Genomic DNA, 15,775 nt, shown 5'->3' with positions numbered 1-15,775 from the left:
GAGGGGCTCGAGTTGAATACTGAGAAGATGTGAAACCACATGGCCTCATCATCCCAAAGCACCCAGGTGGTCCAGGGAGGGAGAAAGGGATTAGCCAACCCCAGACACCCAAGGTCTGGTGGAAAATGATTAGCTGCTCTGTCCCCCGAGAATTCAGGCCTTTGGGGGTGGTTGTGGACTCGATGTGTGTTTTCTGACTGTCCAATCTCTGACTCTCAGATGTGGTACCAGTGCCAGAGACACCAGCCCGGGCACCCCAGGTCATCCTGCATCCGGTGACCTCGAATCCAATGTAAGTGGAGCGAGACCCCTCTCCCCTGCCCTGAGCTTCCGAGCCCTGGCCCCGCAGTCTGCTCAGGCCTCTGTCTTCTTTCTTCCTCTTCCTGGAATTTATAGGATGAGGGCTGCAGAGGGAGAAGGTCAAGGGGGCCAGAGAGATGTAGGGAATGACTCATGCAAAGAGGAGAGTGACAGCCCAGGCTGAGAGATGGAGAGAGACGCAACACTGGTCCCCTCGAGCCAGCTCTGCCTTGTGTCTCTGGTCTCGCCTGTCACGTGTGATTTCCAGGGGCTGGAGAATTTCCTAAGGACCCCAGACCCCCCCCCAATTAGAAAGACAAATTTCCCCAGGCAACAGCTAGAGCTTAATAAAAGGGAAGTTATTCCATGTCACTGTCCCCTTTTAAAAAAGTCTAATTTAGATTTATACCAGCGATCAGCAAATTATATAGCCCATGGGACAAATCCAACCGGCTGCTTGTTTTTATATAAAGTTTTATTGGAACGCAGCCATGCCCATTTGTTTACAACGTATTGTCTGTGGTTGCTTAGTCTGTACAGCAGCAAGGTTGAGTAATTTTCATAGAAACTGTGTGGCCTGTAAAGCCAAACATATTTATTCTCTGGCTCTTTGCAGAAAAAAAATTTTTGCTGACTTCTGGTTTATACTATTATAAAAATAATATAAGCCAATTTCAGAAAATTTGGACTACTCTATAAAAAACAGAAAGGAAGAAGAAGCACTTATAATTGCCCCACTGTTCGAACCTTTATGCGTGCTGCTTTTATTCATATTTTACATAGTAACTCGGTATTTGCAGTCACCATCCTGCTGTGGTTTCTCTCATGCCATAACATCACATTTTTCGTGTTATTCCAGACTTTCCAGAGACATTGTTTTTAATGGCTGTAAAATGTCATGTTGATGAAGGATAATTTCTTTAATTTCTTTAAATAATTCCTATTGCCGAATTTTACTTGCTTTCCATATTTCACTGTTATAAACAACACTGCAATGAACATCTTTGTGTGTAGCATCCTAGGATACAGACCCTCATTCCAGGTGGTCTATTGCTTGTGCAGCCGAAGTGAAATCACCATCCTTCACTTCTTTGGTTGTGACCAAAGTCTGGGACGTGCTAGGATTTGATCAGTTTCCCAACTCACATTTTTGCCTGCTTGGTTTCTCTGCTGGCTCCCCTAACTGTTTCGTCCTTTCTGACCCACATTATGGACTTTGCTAAGGACCCCAATGGGACATCTCTGAAATCAAAGGAACAGCAACTGACCAGGGGGGATATTGTACTGACATGTAGCTCTGGACCATTTGTCTGCCGCAGGTAAACCAATTCCACAATTTGTGCAAGACGAACTCCAGTTTATTAACTGACAGTCAGGGAGCGCCAGTGAAAAACAGAGTCGATAGCTGCCTGTGATCTGCTTAAATGTGCGTGGAGTGATGGAAACTCACTCTTTGCAGAGGGAAATAATTCAATAGCCCCAGCTGCTGGAATCACGCAGCCTCGATGCAAAGAGAGGAGGGGGGCGGCCCATTTTGTCGAGAAGGGACTCTAGCTGCGTCGTCCCACCTAATTCTCCCCCAGGGCATCGAGTTCCTAGCAGGTCAGCTGTTCTGTGCGCTTTCATTCTGCCTTCCCTGCTGTACTATGAATAATCGGTTAATAGGATGGCAGATGCCACTTTGAAGAACTGACCCTCCTCTTCCCTTCTTTTAGTTCCTGTGGGCTTTCAGACTCCCTCTCGCCAGGGCCCCCTCCAGCAAGTCAGCAGCTTCCTTGGGTCCGAGGATCAGGATAGGGGAGGCCCCCCAAGTGAGGAGGCGAGGGAGGGCAGGGGGAATCTGTTAAGCTCCCATCGGGAAATAGGAAGGGGACATGGTGTTCATTGTGAGACCTTTTCCCACCTGTTCTAGCTCTTCTGCGCCCTCAGCATCCTGGCTACCGTGCCCCCACTGCAGTCCATAAACACAGACACATCCTCAAGTCTGAGGACACACCCCCAAAACGCACCTCTGATGCACACGGTGCGCGACACCACCATCACATAGCAGGCGCATGCCAGTCCTTTGCACCCCCAATCCATGCCCAGTTATAGCATCAGCATACAGCATGGCCCCCGACCTCCCCGGTGTGTACCCCAACTCACGTGCACACGAGACAGCTCTACACAGAGCACATCCCGTAATACCCGTGCAGTACTCACATGCCCACACGTGCCCCCCAGCACCCATACCCAGCATGCTCACATACTTAGAACACAGCAGCAACTCATGAGCCTGTAAATGCATCACACATGAGCGCGCATGCACACACATGCACATGCACACACACGCAAACACGCACGCACATGCACACACACGCACGCACATGCACGCCTGTGTCTTCCAGTCCAATACAGCCTTTTTATTTTCATTCCACACATCCCGATCCCGTGTGATTGGCAGGGTCCAACTCAAACACAGTGAACTTTCAAACCCATCCAATAATTCTCTCTTCTCGGACTTTTCACCATAATCCGTTTGTCCAATTCATACCTCACTTTGGGCTCTTGTTACTTTTAGCCTCTCTATGCAACATCTGTGTGCTTGTTTCAGTTCTTTCGGTAGTAATAGAATATTCCTCAAAGTCAGGAGTCACGCCAGTCTCACTTCTACGTCGCTCTAAGGGTCTAGCATTATTCCTGGCACACGGTTCTAGCCAAATGAATGCATGAATGAGCAGACAAACAAATGAACACCAACATCCTTCCGAGAGATCCCGAATGTGAGTGAACTTCAGAGATTTGGTTAATTTTTTCCTGCAGAGCGCCTGGAGCACTGAGGATTTGTCTACCCCTGGCATTCAGGCCAATTTCTAAGAAAGCTGCTAGATTCGTGGAAACCAAAGCAATAAAGAAAAATGAGCCTGGAGAAGCCCAGAAAACAATCTACTTAAAACAATATCCTCATGCACTTTTTTTGTGGCGAGGTTATGGATTATTTCTGACACAAGCGTTGAAATGTGAGATACGGGCTTGGCAGTGAGGACATCCCATCTGGGGATTCTTCACACGCAGCTAGACTCAATACACGGACCTACCTTGTCACCTAAGGCTCACACTTATTTTTCTTTCTTTAAAGCTTGGAAGGAAACCCATTACTTCAAATTGAAGTGGAGCCAACCTCGGAGGTGAGCATCAGAGTTCCTTTGCAACTTTTTCCAGGGGCTGCCCAGAACCTGGCAAAAGGATTGATGGTTTTGATGACGCAGAGGGCTTGGGGACAGGTGGGGGCTGCAGTGGCCCTGTCTGATGGATGTTCTAACTCCAGGACAATTAACAAGGCTGGCCCCTCCCGCCTCTGAGCCTAATGGGCCATTATATGGTGTGCACCGTGGAAAAGCCAGTTTTACGGAAGTTGGCAAGAGATTTGCATTCTTAGTTGAAAACCCAGCTCAGGGCCAGGTGAATACCCAGGGGGATGTGCCCCACTGCCTTCAAAAGGATATGCAGGAGGAGGTGGGGGCCTCAGGGATGCTGGGCTTGGCAGCGGAATAAATGCAATGTCCTGGGTGAAAATCATGGAGTTCTGACCCCTCAGCTCTCCCAGTGTATCCTGAACTGAAAGCAAGAGAGTCAGGGTTTCCAGAGAAAATCACGTTCTTTTCTGGAACTATTGTGGTAACTGGAAAATGGTCCTAGGAGAAGCCAGTGTTTCCGGCGTCATTTCTCCTGAGTGTGTCACTGGGGGAAGCTGGCTCAGGTATTTCGGGTCAGGAAGATCTGAACTAAGTCAAGGTACCACCTTCTCAGGCTGTCTCATCCTGCTCCAGGGCCTCTGGGAGTCCCCACTGGCTTGGGCACCTACCACGCCCACACTCCAGCCAACGAATTCAAGAGACAGGGCACCCCCATGTCCCGGGCACCCCCAGACACCAGGCTGGGAAGGTGGGGCCCTGAACTTTGAGTGTCTGACTTTAGTAGTGGCCACACCTGAGTATACCTGAGTCATGCAGGTGTGCAGGATAAAAATGCAGATTCCTAGTGCTGGTCTGATACTTTGATTCAGTACATCTCGGTGGAGCCCAGGAATCTGCATTCTCTGAGGCATCCCAGTGGGTGTTGGATACAGGTGGTCAGGTCTGTGCAAAGAACTGGTCCTCATCTCATTTAAGACCTCACACCACCCCCTGGGGCAGATTGTGTGACCCGCACTTTTCGTTGAGGAAAGGAAGGCTCAGAGAAGTGAAGCGACTTGGCCACGGTTAACACGGAGGCCAGATTCCAGCTCACCTGGTCTGGCTGTTAAGTCCACTCTATTAACCTCTCTCGCTGCTGTCTGCTACCCTCCCAGCTGCCGTAGGAACCTCAGGCCTCTGGCCTGCAGCTCTGACCTCTCCCAATTTCTGAATCATCAATTCTAAATTCCCTGGGGGAAGCAAAAGATATTCCATATTGACAGTCGTCACATGTTCTGTGCAGACACACAAGGTATCCATATCTTAGCCTGTTGTCTTTGTTGCACACACGTGAAAGGTCAGACGAATCCAAACAGCACGGTGGAGTAGAAGGGCTATTTGAGTCCAGAGATCTGAACTTTAGTCCTTTCTCTGCCTGGCTGTGTGACCTAGAGCAAGTCACTTCCCAGGGCGACCACCCATCCCAGTTTTCCAGGGACTGAGGGGTGTCCTGAGATGCAGGACTTTGGGTACTAAAACCATGAAAATCCTAGCAAACAAGAATAATTGCTCCCCTTAGCATTTCTCCTCTCTGAGCCTCAGTTTCCCCTCTTAGCACAGGAGAGTTGGACTGTCATGATCTCCCTTTCGGCTCTGTCATTGGGGCTACCTGGGGAAACAGAGAGATGTGTGTCCGCACCAGCCACCAACGCATGTAGAGATGCGTCCAGACCTGCACACGCACAGACACGGGACACAGCAGGACCACAGGGGAGGCTGGGGCAAGGGCAGGCACGACTCTGACCTCCCTCCCACTCCGGCTGCAGAATGAAGAGGTCCACGATGAGGCGGAGGAGTCTGAGGATGACTTTGAGGAGATGAACCTGTCCCTCCTCTCGGCCCGGAGCTTCCCGCGCAAGGCCAGCCAGACCAGCATCTTCCTTCAGGAGTGGGACATCCCCTTTGAGCAGCTGGAGATCGGCGAGCTCATCGGGAAGGGCCGCTTCGGGCAGGTGTACCACGGCCGCTGGCACGGCGAGGTGGCCATCCGGCTGATCGACATCGAGAGGGACAACGAGGACCAGCTCAAGGCCTTCAAGCGGGAGGTGATGGCCTACAGGCAGACGCGGCACGAGAACGTGGTGCTCTTCATGGGCGCCTGCATGAGCCCCCCCCACCTGGCCATCATCACCAGGTCAGTTCCACCTGGGCCCCCACCATGGACTGGCGAAGCTCCGCCTCTGGCGTGGTTGAGAAATGGGCTCTGGTTGTTAATAGAGCCTCTCCGGCTCTGGCCTTTGGCATTTACGTACACGACTTTAAGATTTAAGATTCCGAAAATACTTTGAATGCTAAAATTCTTTAGCAAAGCAGATCACAGAGAGCACTGAATGGTAAATGGAAAAGTCGGGTCTGGTTCACACTAAATGAGGGGTCGGCCAGCTTTTTCTGTAAAGGGCCCGATAGTAAATATTTGCAGGCTGCACAGTTTCTGCAGCAGCTGCTCAACTCAACCACGGTAGCGCGAAAGCAGCCATTCGTGGTATGTGAATGAATGTGCATGGCTGTGTTCCAATAAAATTTTATTTACAAACCCAGGTGGTGGGCTGGATTTGGCCCGTGAACCATTGTTTGCTGACCCCTGGATTAAGATTCTGATGACGGTTATTCTGGCTTTGGTTAAAATGGCAGAGCACATTTAAAATCTTTACCATTGTTGCTTTGGACATCCAGGGTCTGTGTGTGCACAGAAGGGGTAGTTAGTAGAGAACTAACATTACGAAAATGTTCCTTGGATTTTCTTGGACTTGCTGTCTCTAACCTCACCCAATGACTCGAGGCATTGAAAAAAATAGCTTTGGTTTCAGTTGAGCAGTTGTGAAACAATCCTTTGGTGTGTTTTTAAACTCTGGCATTTGTTCCCTGTCATGTTAGGACCGGCCTCAGCAGTGGCCTGCATTCTTGCTCTGGCCTGGGGTGCCAAGGGTCGGTTAGGAGCTCTCCCCTTCCTATACTCAGCTCAAGCAGTAAGACCCCAAATGCACAAGTCTTGCATCTTAGCAGGTGCTGTGGGCTCAGAGAAGAGCTGGTGTGTCTTTGATCTGTTCCCTTGTGAGACAAAACCTCCTCGAGTCCGCTTAGAAGAACTGGGCGATTAGGTAGAAAGTGCATCATTGTCTGTCTCCGTTGATTATGCAGATGGTAGGTTGACTGGCGTGACTCGTGTGTCGAATGATAAAGGCTTGCAAAGGATTGCAGAGCCAGGGATGGGTCTCCAACCCTCTTTAAACCAGGGTAAAAATGCTGGCTCTCAACTCTGCACAGGACAGAAGTGACTCTCAAAGAATCAGCCCAGATAATGTTCATGGGCTGAGCTGTTCAGATTGCGCAACCGTAAGCCTTTGCTGAGTAACAAACTACCCCAAAACTAAGTGGGTTCTCTCTATCCCGCGGACAGCTCTGGACTGAGCTTGGCTCAGTAGCTGGTGGCTGTGGTCAGCTCCAGGTCAGCAGAGGAGGGGGGGTTGCTGAGTCTTGGATGCCCTCACTCACGTGTCTGCCGGTTGGCTGACTGTCAGCTGGGGCGCCCCTGTCCTCCTCCGCATGGACTCTGATCCCCAACAGGGCTCATTCCCATGGTGGTCTCAGGTTTCCAGGTGCACGAAGTCCAGCCCTAACGCACAGGACTTTTTCGTGCTTCTGCTTGGCTAACGTCCATTGGCCAAAGCAACTTCCGTGGTCAACGAGATTCAAGGCATGGAGAAACAGACTCTGCCTCTGAATGGGAGAATCTGCAGTGTCCTGTTGCAAGGACATGGATGCAGGGAGACAACACTCTGTGGCCATTTTTACCATCTTCCAGGGAGACCCTCGGCCCCCTTTCCTCCCCCTGTCTTATCCGGTACGTAGCATCTCTCTTAGCCGGCAGTCAGTAGCCCTTAACTTGGGAGGCACAAGTCTGGTTGGAGGGTGGTCTTCTCCCCACCCCTGCTCTGTCCCCCATGGCTCCTGCCTTAAGCTGTCACCCAAAATTTCTGGCCAGCTCCTCACCTTCTGGCCTGTTAACTCTACTCCTTTTTATATCCCCAAATTAGCTATTGGAAATCCATCCTCTTCTCTCCTTTGCCCGGTCCTTGCAAAGACCTCCTGCCTCCCTGTCCTCCATCATTTTCAGCGGTATCCGTGGAGCCCAGTGCGCACACCTCCCTCGCCACCTTCCCGAAGGCTGGCGAATTGGAACTAGCCAGACTCGGTTAGCAGCCACCCTTGAAAAACGAGTGGTCATTATGGAAATGTGTGTTGCTCATCCTGCAAGCCAGCTGCATTCGCGCCCTTCTTCTATTCTGCACAGAATTCCGAGCCCCCCTCTCTCAGCACCATAACTGCCTACAGATTTCACAAATAGCCCAGCCTTTTCCTGGCACCATGATAAAGACTGTGCAGCTCTGGGACATGTAATTGGTCTCTGAAGTGTTTTGGTATTTTGTGTGAGAATGCCAGATGAGACCCACAGAAGTGGCATTGATTCCATATTCTTGTTGTTATATATTTATCTTAAGGAGGGGCTCTGTGCAACCTTCTCTCCCACTCAGTACCATCCGTTTGTTGGTTATCCGGGTTTCTTATCTGAACGTTCAGTTTGAAACCAAATATTTGAGTAATTTGATTAATCACTTGCATTCTCACGATTGGCTGGCAGAGGTTGATGGTTGGACAATAGCCAATCAACTGGAACAATTTTTGGACCCTAGATTGATTTTACAAGGGAACATAAGACCAGATAATTACCTGGCCTATTCTGGACAAATTCACAATGGCGCGTTCTAGCCAATTACTTGGTAATTATCATTGAAGTTAACAAGTATTTCTAAGATTAGCTTCCTTGCGATGCAACGTGTATGGCTCTCGGGGAATGAGTAACAACCAACTAGTTACCCAGTTGCTGTATCCACAAATGCTATTAGCAGCAGGATGGCTAAATTGTTTTACAATTGGGTTATTATGGGATTATTGCAAAGCTATTGACAGTCTGCAGTCGTTCATGGTAAAAACTTCAAGTGGAATTGGAAAGCCAATAGAGTTGAGTGGAAGCATCTTTCACCCTCCTACCTTCCTGTAGGGTTTCCTAGGCCTCAGTTTCCCCTTCCGAAAAATGAGTAGGTGGAAGCAGATGTTTGTCACAGGATCTCTCCAACTGTGACACATTCCTTGGTTCTCTGAGAATGGGCTATGTTGTAGGAGCAGCGGGGAGAGCTCTGGACTGGTGCTTCCCAAAGGATGGTGTGCCTGGGCCTCCCGCACCAGGGAGCGAGGCTGTTAAAATGCAGATTCCAGAAAAACCGTGATGGTGACAGGTGAGGGTAAATGGGCAGAAGGTGAGGGTGGAGAAGCTGGCAGGAGCCGGGGCAGAGAGCAGAGGTTCTCAAGCCTGGTAGAGGGAGGAGAGCTTGAAAACAATACCAATGCCTGCCCCGCCTTCTTCCAAGCAGGGTCTTGTCCTCAGCACTGTTGACATTTGGGGTCAGAAATATCTTTGCGGTGGGGGCTGTCCTGTTCCCTGTAGGATGTTTAGCAGCATCGCTGACCTCTGCCCACTCGATGCCAGTGGCAACCCGCCCTCCCCAGTTGTGACAACCAAGAATGTCTCCAGACGTTGCGCAATGCGCAGGGGACTCCCTCACACAGCCGAGTTTGAGATCCTCTGGTCTGGAACCCCCCGGGGAGAAGTCCTTATGTTACGTCAAGAGCAGTGGGCAGCCATTGAGGGTCGTAGGCAGGGATGTGGCCTGGGGTTGTTGAGGGCAAAATTAGGAAACTTCTAAAGTAAAAGATGGGTGCTCAAAGGGGAATGTTTTGCCCAGTAGAGAGGCAACAACGGTTCAAGAAAATGATCGGCTTAGCTGCCCTAACTTCCTGGCATGATTGAACAGCCGATGACCTTGGTGGGCACCTGTGTCCTTTCTCCTGTCTGCCCCCCACCCATCCTGCTGCCCTGGGCCTGACCAACAAGCAGTGTTACGAAGAGCCTTGTTTTTTCGACAGTGGCTGAGGCTCTGAACCGGCGGAAGGGAAGCCGTGGTTGACCCTTGTGGCCACCAAGGGTGGTCCTAGGGAGTGAGAAGCTGCCCCATTCTCTCGGGAAGGTTTATCACAGATGTCACAATTTGGGGCTTGAGCAAGACTGTGATTCCATCATGTGATTTCTTTTCTTAAAGCCTCAGGTGGCCTGGCTGAGCCTCTTTGTTGGAATCATTTCCCTGGCTGAGAGGTGGGATGAATGGAGAGACTTTAAAATAAACCAAAAAAAAAAAAGTACATTCCACAAGCCTTCAGCAAGTGCTTTCCCTCAAGCCAGGCATGGTGATGTTCTCCTGTTTATCTCTGTGCCCATTTTACAGATGAGAAAACTGAGGTCAGAAAGGCAAAGGGAGCCCTTGCCCAAGTCACAGAACAAATAACCTGGAATTGAGCAAATGTGTGTCCGAATACCAGTCTAGCCTGTTCCTTCTTTGCCAGGGCTGCCTTAGCCAGGTCAGGGGAATGGGCTCCACCTGTGAGAAGTTCCATATCACGGGGGTCTCCATCGTTGGTCATATCAGAATACCCTAGAGAATTAGCTAACACTGCAGAGCTGAGACCCTGTCCTACTTCAATGAACTTGGGCTTCTGTATTTTTTAATTAAGTTCCAGAGGATTTTGTGTGCACCACAGTTTAAGAGCCACTGGCTTATTAGAACAAGTTTTGTTTTTGTAGCTTTGATTTTCTGGTGTTTATGTACTTCTGCAACACCCTGTTAATTCCTGTGGAGCCTGCACACGCCCGCCCACATCAGCTACCCGCATGCACACATCTACACACACACACACACACACACACACGTACACACACACACACCCCTCTCTTCCATATACACCCTAAATTCCACACCAATTCTGTCTTCTTTCTCTTTCACTCTTGTCCTTTTTCCCAAACCCCCTCAAAGAAACACACGCTTTCCCTCTTTCCCTGCAAAACGCTCATTCGTGAATATCAGCAACTCACAAAATTCCTATACAGAACTCACAGAACATACAGCTCCTTACAGAAGCCCTCACCTCACCCCCATCCCCACTCCCCAAATAATTTTCTAGAACTCCAAGATTATTGAAATCTGTGCTTCTCGTCACGGGAACTTGTTGGAAATGCAGCTTCTCCCTCCCACCGTCCTCTACTGCATCAGAAGCTCTGGGGATACGTCCAGCAATCTGAGTTTGAAGAAGCCCCCCAGGGCATTCTGATTCATGCTCAAGTGTGAGGCGTACCGCTTTAAAGAAACCTGTTCCTACTTCCTACCCCCGAGCAAGCAGACTTTTCTATTGCCAAGAGCTTCCGGCACACCTTGGAAACCTCCGTGTGCCAGGTGGCCCTGGGAGGTGAGCAGCTGAGTCCAAAATGGGTGAGGGCCTAGAGTGACCCAGTATCAGCACCTGCAGGGGCCCGAGGGCCATCTGTTAGCCTCAGAGCTAACGTGCCTTCTTGAACGTGCCTTCCACAGGCATTTCTCGGACCCTGGCCGAGTGCCAGGGCACAGGACAGGCGCTCAGAACACAGTGGCTGCTGTGGGCTTTACATTCCAGCAAAAGAGGCAGACAAGTTGAGCGAACAAATAGGGAGATCATTAAAGCATTGTCGTAAGTGCTGAGAAAGCCACAAACAGGTGATGGATGGGTCAGGGTGACAGGAGAGCTACTTTGAAAAGGCGCTCACAGGAGGCTTCTTAGGGGAGGTGACATTTGAGCTCGGCTCTAGCGAGGAGGAGGTGGTGACCGTGCCAAAAGGCATAGAAAGCAGGTCAGGCAGGGATGCAGCAGGTGCAAAGGTCCTGAGGCAGGCCTGAGATGTTTAGGGAGCAGCAGGAAGGGGGTTGCAGAGGCCAGATAACTGCAGGGCTTTGCAGGCTGGGAAAAGCACATGGTGTTTATCCTAATATACTCGAAGCCCGTGTGAGGTTTTACACGGGAGCTGCTCACATTGGCCCTGAGTTTCCTGATGGCCTGACTGCCGCCTCCCCTTGCACTCAGCTGGTGAATGCAATGTGTCAAGACTCATTTGGTTGGGAACAGTGATGGCATCAGTGAAACCCAGCCCTGAGGGGCACAGGGAGAGGAGAGGGGCTCTGAGACATCCCAGCTGCCACTCTGGCATTTCCCCTGTGTGTGGCTCCCAGAAAAGCTCCCGTGTGGTTCGTCTGCATTTGAGAACATAGCCACCTTCGTGAGGATGCTTTTCCAGGGACGGGGGCAGGAAGGAGCACAGAGGTATTACCTAAGCATCTTGTTGTGATACGGGGGCTTGGGCTGTGTGCCCCAGGGGTAGTGGGGGAAGAGGAAGGAAGAACTGGATTTCTCCCATGCCTTCGGGAAGATTTTAAAAAATTTCTCATTTGGCGCCTGTCACCAGTCCCCTCGCTGGGTTCCCAGAGTCTGAAGGCATCTTCCCAGTCATGTGAGGGTGACCGTGTTGCCCGCATGCATGAGCTACCCGGCACTTACTCGTCTCCCAGGGACACGATAGTAATCAACTCCCGTGGGGCCTCGTTTGCACAGCATTTTAAATCCAGTAAATATCAGGAGCTATTGAATAGATTATTTATTTCCAACTCCGAATCCGTTTCTGTTTGCCGGGCTTTCAAACGTAACAGCACCAAGCTGCTGTATTTGACAGACGGATACAGGGAGGACTCTGCTTTCTGTGTTAGGGCACTAACGTGATGCTTGAATGAGGTTCCCACCGGCTTTTTCCGTAACTCGGTACTTGTGGTCTTTCTGATCTTTCCTCTGGGCCGGTTGGATTGTCCTAAATATAACATACGAGGGTTCGGGGGGCCTGAGCACATGGAGATGCCGTCCCCGTCATCCAGTGGAATCGGCTTCCTTTTATGTTCAAAAAGCTGAATCGCTTTCCCTTTATAAAGCACAGCTGAAAAGGTTTTTTGTCTGTGGCTGCCTTTAATTGTGCTGAAATGTAAAGCGCCCCGGGACTTTTGTGAAGGAAGCGCTATAAATGTACCACATGATTATCATTATTATTATTAGCATCATCTCATGTACATTGCACACGCCTGTTGGTAAACAATCGTACGTGCCACAGAGGACTTGCACGGGTGAAGGAAGACCTTACCCCCGGCCGCCGCTTCCCTTGAACCTCAAAGATCATGAGTTAGTATGTGTGACATTTGCCATCACTTAAAAAAAAAAAGGTATGTCTTGTTGGGCAAGTACCAACTCATTTGCTGTTGAAAATGCAGATCTGCAAGGGGAAAAAGAATGAAATTTACTCATCATGTCTCCAGCCAGAGAGATTTCACATTAACATGTTGGTGTAGATCCACCCAGGCATTTATCCCAGAACATATACAGAGTCACACTTTGTATCGGTCAGGGTAGCTGCTGTAACAAATAAGCCTGAAAATATGAAGTGGTTAACGCAGTAGAAGTTTATTTCTTGCTCATGTGCTAGTTTAAGACGGGAGTTTCTGCGTGGTAGGTGGCTTTGCTCTATGTGTTGGGGGATATAAACAATGCCCATCTTTTGGGTTTGCCTTCCTCTAGGGTGCAGGGTCCTCTGCTTCCAGCTGGGGAAAGAGGAACGAGCATGGAAGGTCACGTGGTTTTTTTGTGCTCTGCCTGCAAGTGGTACACGTCACTCCACCCATGTGCCGTTGGCTGGTACCGAGTCTCTCCGCCACTCTTAACTGTAAGAGAGGCTGGGAAACAGCTAACTGCATTCCCAGGAGGAAGATGAAGTCGGTTTTGTGAACAGCCAGGAGCTCTGTGACACACACCCCTTTATTGTCAATAAATCTTCTTTCACTGACAATAGACTCACCCAGCAACCCTGTTGCGTGACTTGGTATTTTCACTAAGCGATATATGTATGGAACATTCCTCTTTTGCATGTGGGTCTACTGCAAATTTCTTCACTCCTGCTGGCCTTCCTTTCTTCATCTATAGAATGGGGATAACATTTATCTCTCTTGCAAGATGATAAGAATTAGAGGTCTTATATGAAAAGGCCATAGTGCCTCCTGTAACTGGAGATTCTCAATCACTTGTATTCCAAATTGCTATAATAATGATGATATTATAACAATAAAAACCATAATAATCATGGTAGCAACAATTGGAAGTAATATATTTTCTCTCCAGTGCCAAGACATCCTTGGCACTACAAGCAAGTGTTTTGTGTTTATTATAATAGCAAGTGATATGAGACAACAGCTGTAGCTGGATTCCTGGCTCTGCCCCTGGCTTGCATTTTGGCCGAGTTCCTTAACTCACCTCTCTCAGCTTTCAGCCATCCCGAGGAAGATGTTGAGTAGGGAGTGGACATACTGGTCTGAAGCTCAGATGAAAGGTTGGGGCTGGAAATACCCACGTGCGAGTCATCTGTGTAGATGTGATGATGGAAGTTGTGGACATCGCTTGAAGCCGAGGTCAACCAGGGAAGAGAGAAGTGTCACCCGGGGATGAAGCCTGGAGCATCTGCAGGTGGTGGAGGGAGGCAGTGTCGGGTGGCCTGCTTAAGGAGGGTCACCCTGCGAGGGGTCTGAGAGGAGGTGGCTGGGGTGCTAGTGGCAACCAGAGTAGCATGGAGTCATGGAGACAACCCGCAGTTGCTCCCACTGTGCAGTTCCCCGTCAGTTTCCTTTTAATTGCATCCCTGTGTTTTATGTTCATTAGGGTACTTCTCATCATGAGATGATAATTCTTTTGTTCTTCCATTTGTTTGTTCGCTTACTCTTTTCCCTAACTCCCCTCCCCCACCTTGGAACAAAAGCCGCAGGAGGGCAACGACCTTGGCTGTTGAACTCAACCTCTGTATCCCCAGCCCCAAAAGTATCAAGTCCCTCACACATACTTGTTGAATGAATGAATGAACAGTTTACCAAAATACGTTCACACGCATTTGCACAGCCTGCTTGCTCCTCCAGGCAAGTGCAGCGGCGGGCGATGGACAAAGGGTGCTATTTACTTAGAATCACGGAGAAATGAGTGGGCTACAAGGAAAACATAGTGCACCCTGGGGAGGGGGGTGGCTACGGTATGTGGGAGAAGCAATGGTGATCAAAAGAAGAGAGATGCCAAGTGTGTTGCAAATGATCATAGTACAATAAAGGGGTGTTTGCCTCAAATGCTCATCGTGTGTAGGGTCCTGTGCCCGATGCTGGGAACAGAGAGAGGGAAGGCATGACCTCTGCCCCCATGGAGCTCACAGGTGGGAAATTAACGGGATGATTCTCCCACGGTGTCGTAGTCTCTGCAGTAGAATCACAGGGACCCGGAGTGGGTCCCTTATCCAACCAAGTGATTAGCCAGATGGTCAAGAAGGTGGTGACATTCCTAATGGAGGGAACAGCATATGCAAAGGCTCAGGGGTGGGAGGGACCAAGACCCAGAGGGGAGGAGTTCCCAGGAGCTGGTGTATGGGATGCATTTGGGGTATAGCAGGAGATAAGAACCTTAGAGAGGTCTTAAAGGACCTTGTGAGTCAGGCTAAGCAATTTGAACCTTTCTCCTAAAAGCAGCGGGGAAGCCACCCAGGGGCTAAACCAGAGGCGTGTCATAGCCTGGCTTGCATTTTAGCAAGAGGACTTTGGGGTATTCCCCTTTCTTAAGAGAGCGTTGTTGATGTATTCCCCTCCTCCAAGAATGGTGTGGACAGTTAGTGTTGATCCTAATAAGACATTGTCAGGTACAAATGCAGGTTTGAATGCCCCAGCTTCTAAAAGATCTCTGGCACGACTCCCTTAGGGGAAAGCAACAGCAAGCTGGCAGTCCTTTGGAAAGCAGGCATTTTCAACAGCTTCCACTGTTTACCAAAGTTAAAAATAGCCGGCCGCACTGCCATGTTTCGAAGGCAAGTGTGGGTAACATCAGGCCCTTCACATGTGTTCCGGAAAGAAGAGGGGCTGCTGTTTCCCCAGCATTGCCGGTGGGCAGCGGTTAAACAAAGATTCAGGAGCGTGGGGGTAGCTTCATGTAGGGAGACACAATTGTAATTAGCAGCCCTTCGAAGTGGGTACCAGGCAGCCCCGTTTCCTTGTCTGTAAAGGGGAGAGTTGGATGACACCTATTTCAGAGGATTGTTAAAGCAATTCAAAAGACAGAGAAAGCAGTATTTGCATGCAGGTTGGTCAGATGGTGGGGAAGCAGCCTTTAATTACAATTTTGCCCCAGGTTATAAGGTAGGAAGAGAATGTCTGAATCAGGCCAAAGCCCGTATCAATCCATCCTCTTGTCCTTTTTCTCTTCCAACTGTGCCTGAGTTCATTGTCCAT

General features: G+C 49.7%; 1 protein-coding gene across 1 annotated transcript in view; it reads left to right on the top strand.

Annotated features, from left to right (window-relative positions):
• The window catches only part of KSR2 (kinase suppressor of ras 2), a 360,941-nt gene that overhangs the window by 311,677 nt on the left and 33,489 nt on the right, over positions 1 to 15,775 (top strand). The window contains 3 exon segments of the mRNA XM_012650173.1: positions 220 to 292; positions 3,419 to 3,467; positions 5,282 to 5,649. Coding sequence (XP_012505627.1) covers positions 220 to 292; positions 3,419 to 3,467; positions 5,282 to 5,649 — 490 coding nt within the window.

This window comes from Propithecus coquereli, unplaced genomic scaffold (genome assembly GCF_000956105.1).
Source record: "Propithecus coquereli isolate 6110/MARCELLA unplaced genomic scaffold, Pcoq_1.0 Scaffold314, whole genome shotgun sequence".
Lineage (NCBI taxonomy): Eukaryota > Metazoa > Chordata > Mammalia > Primates > Indriidae > Propithecus > Propithecus coquereli.
Note: the sequence above shows the minus strand (reverse complement) of the source record. Positions and strands in the feature narration are given on the sequence as shown.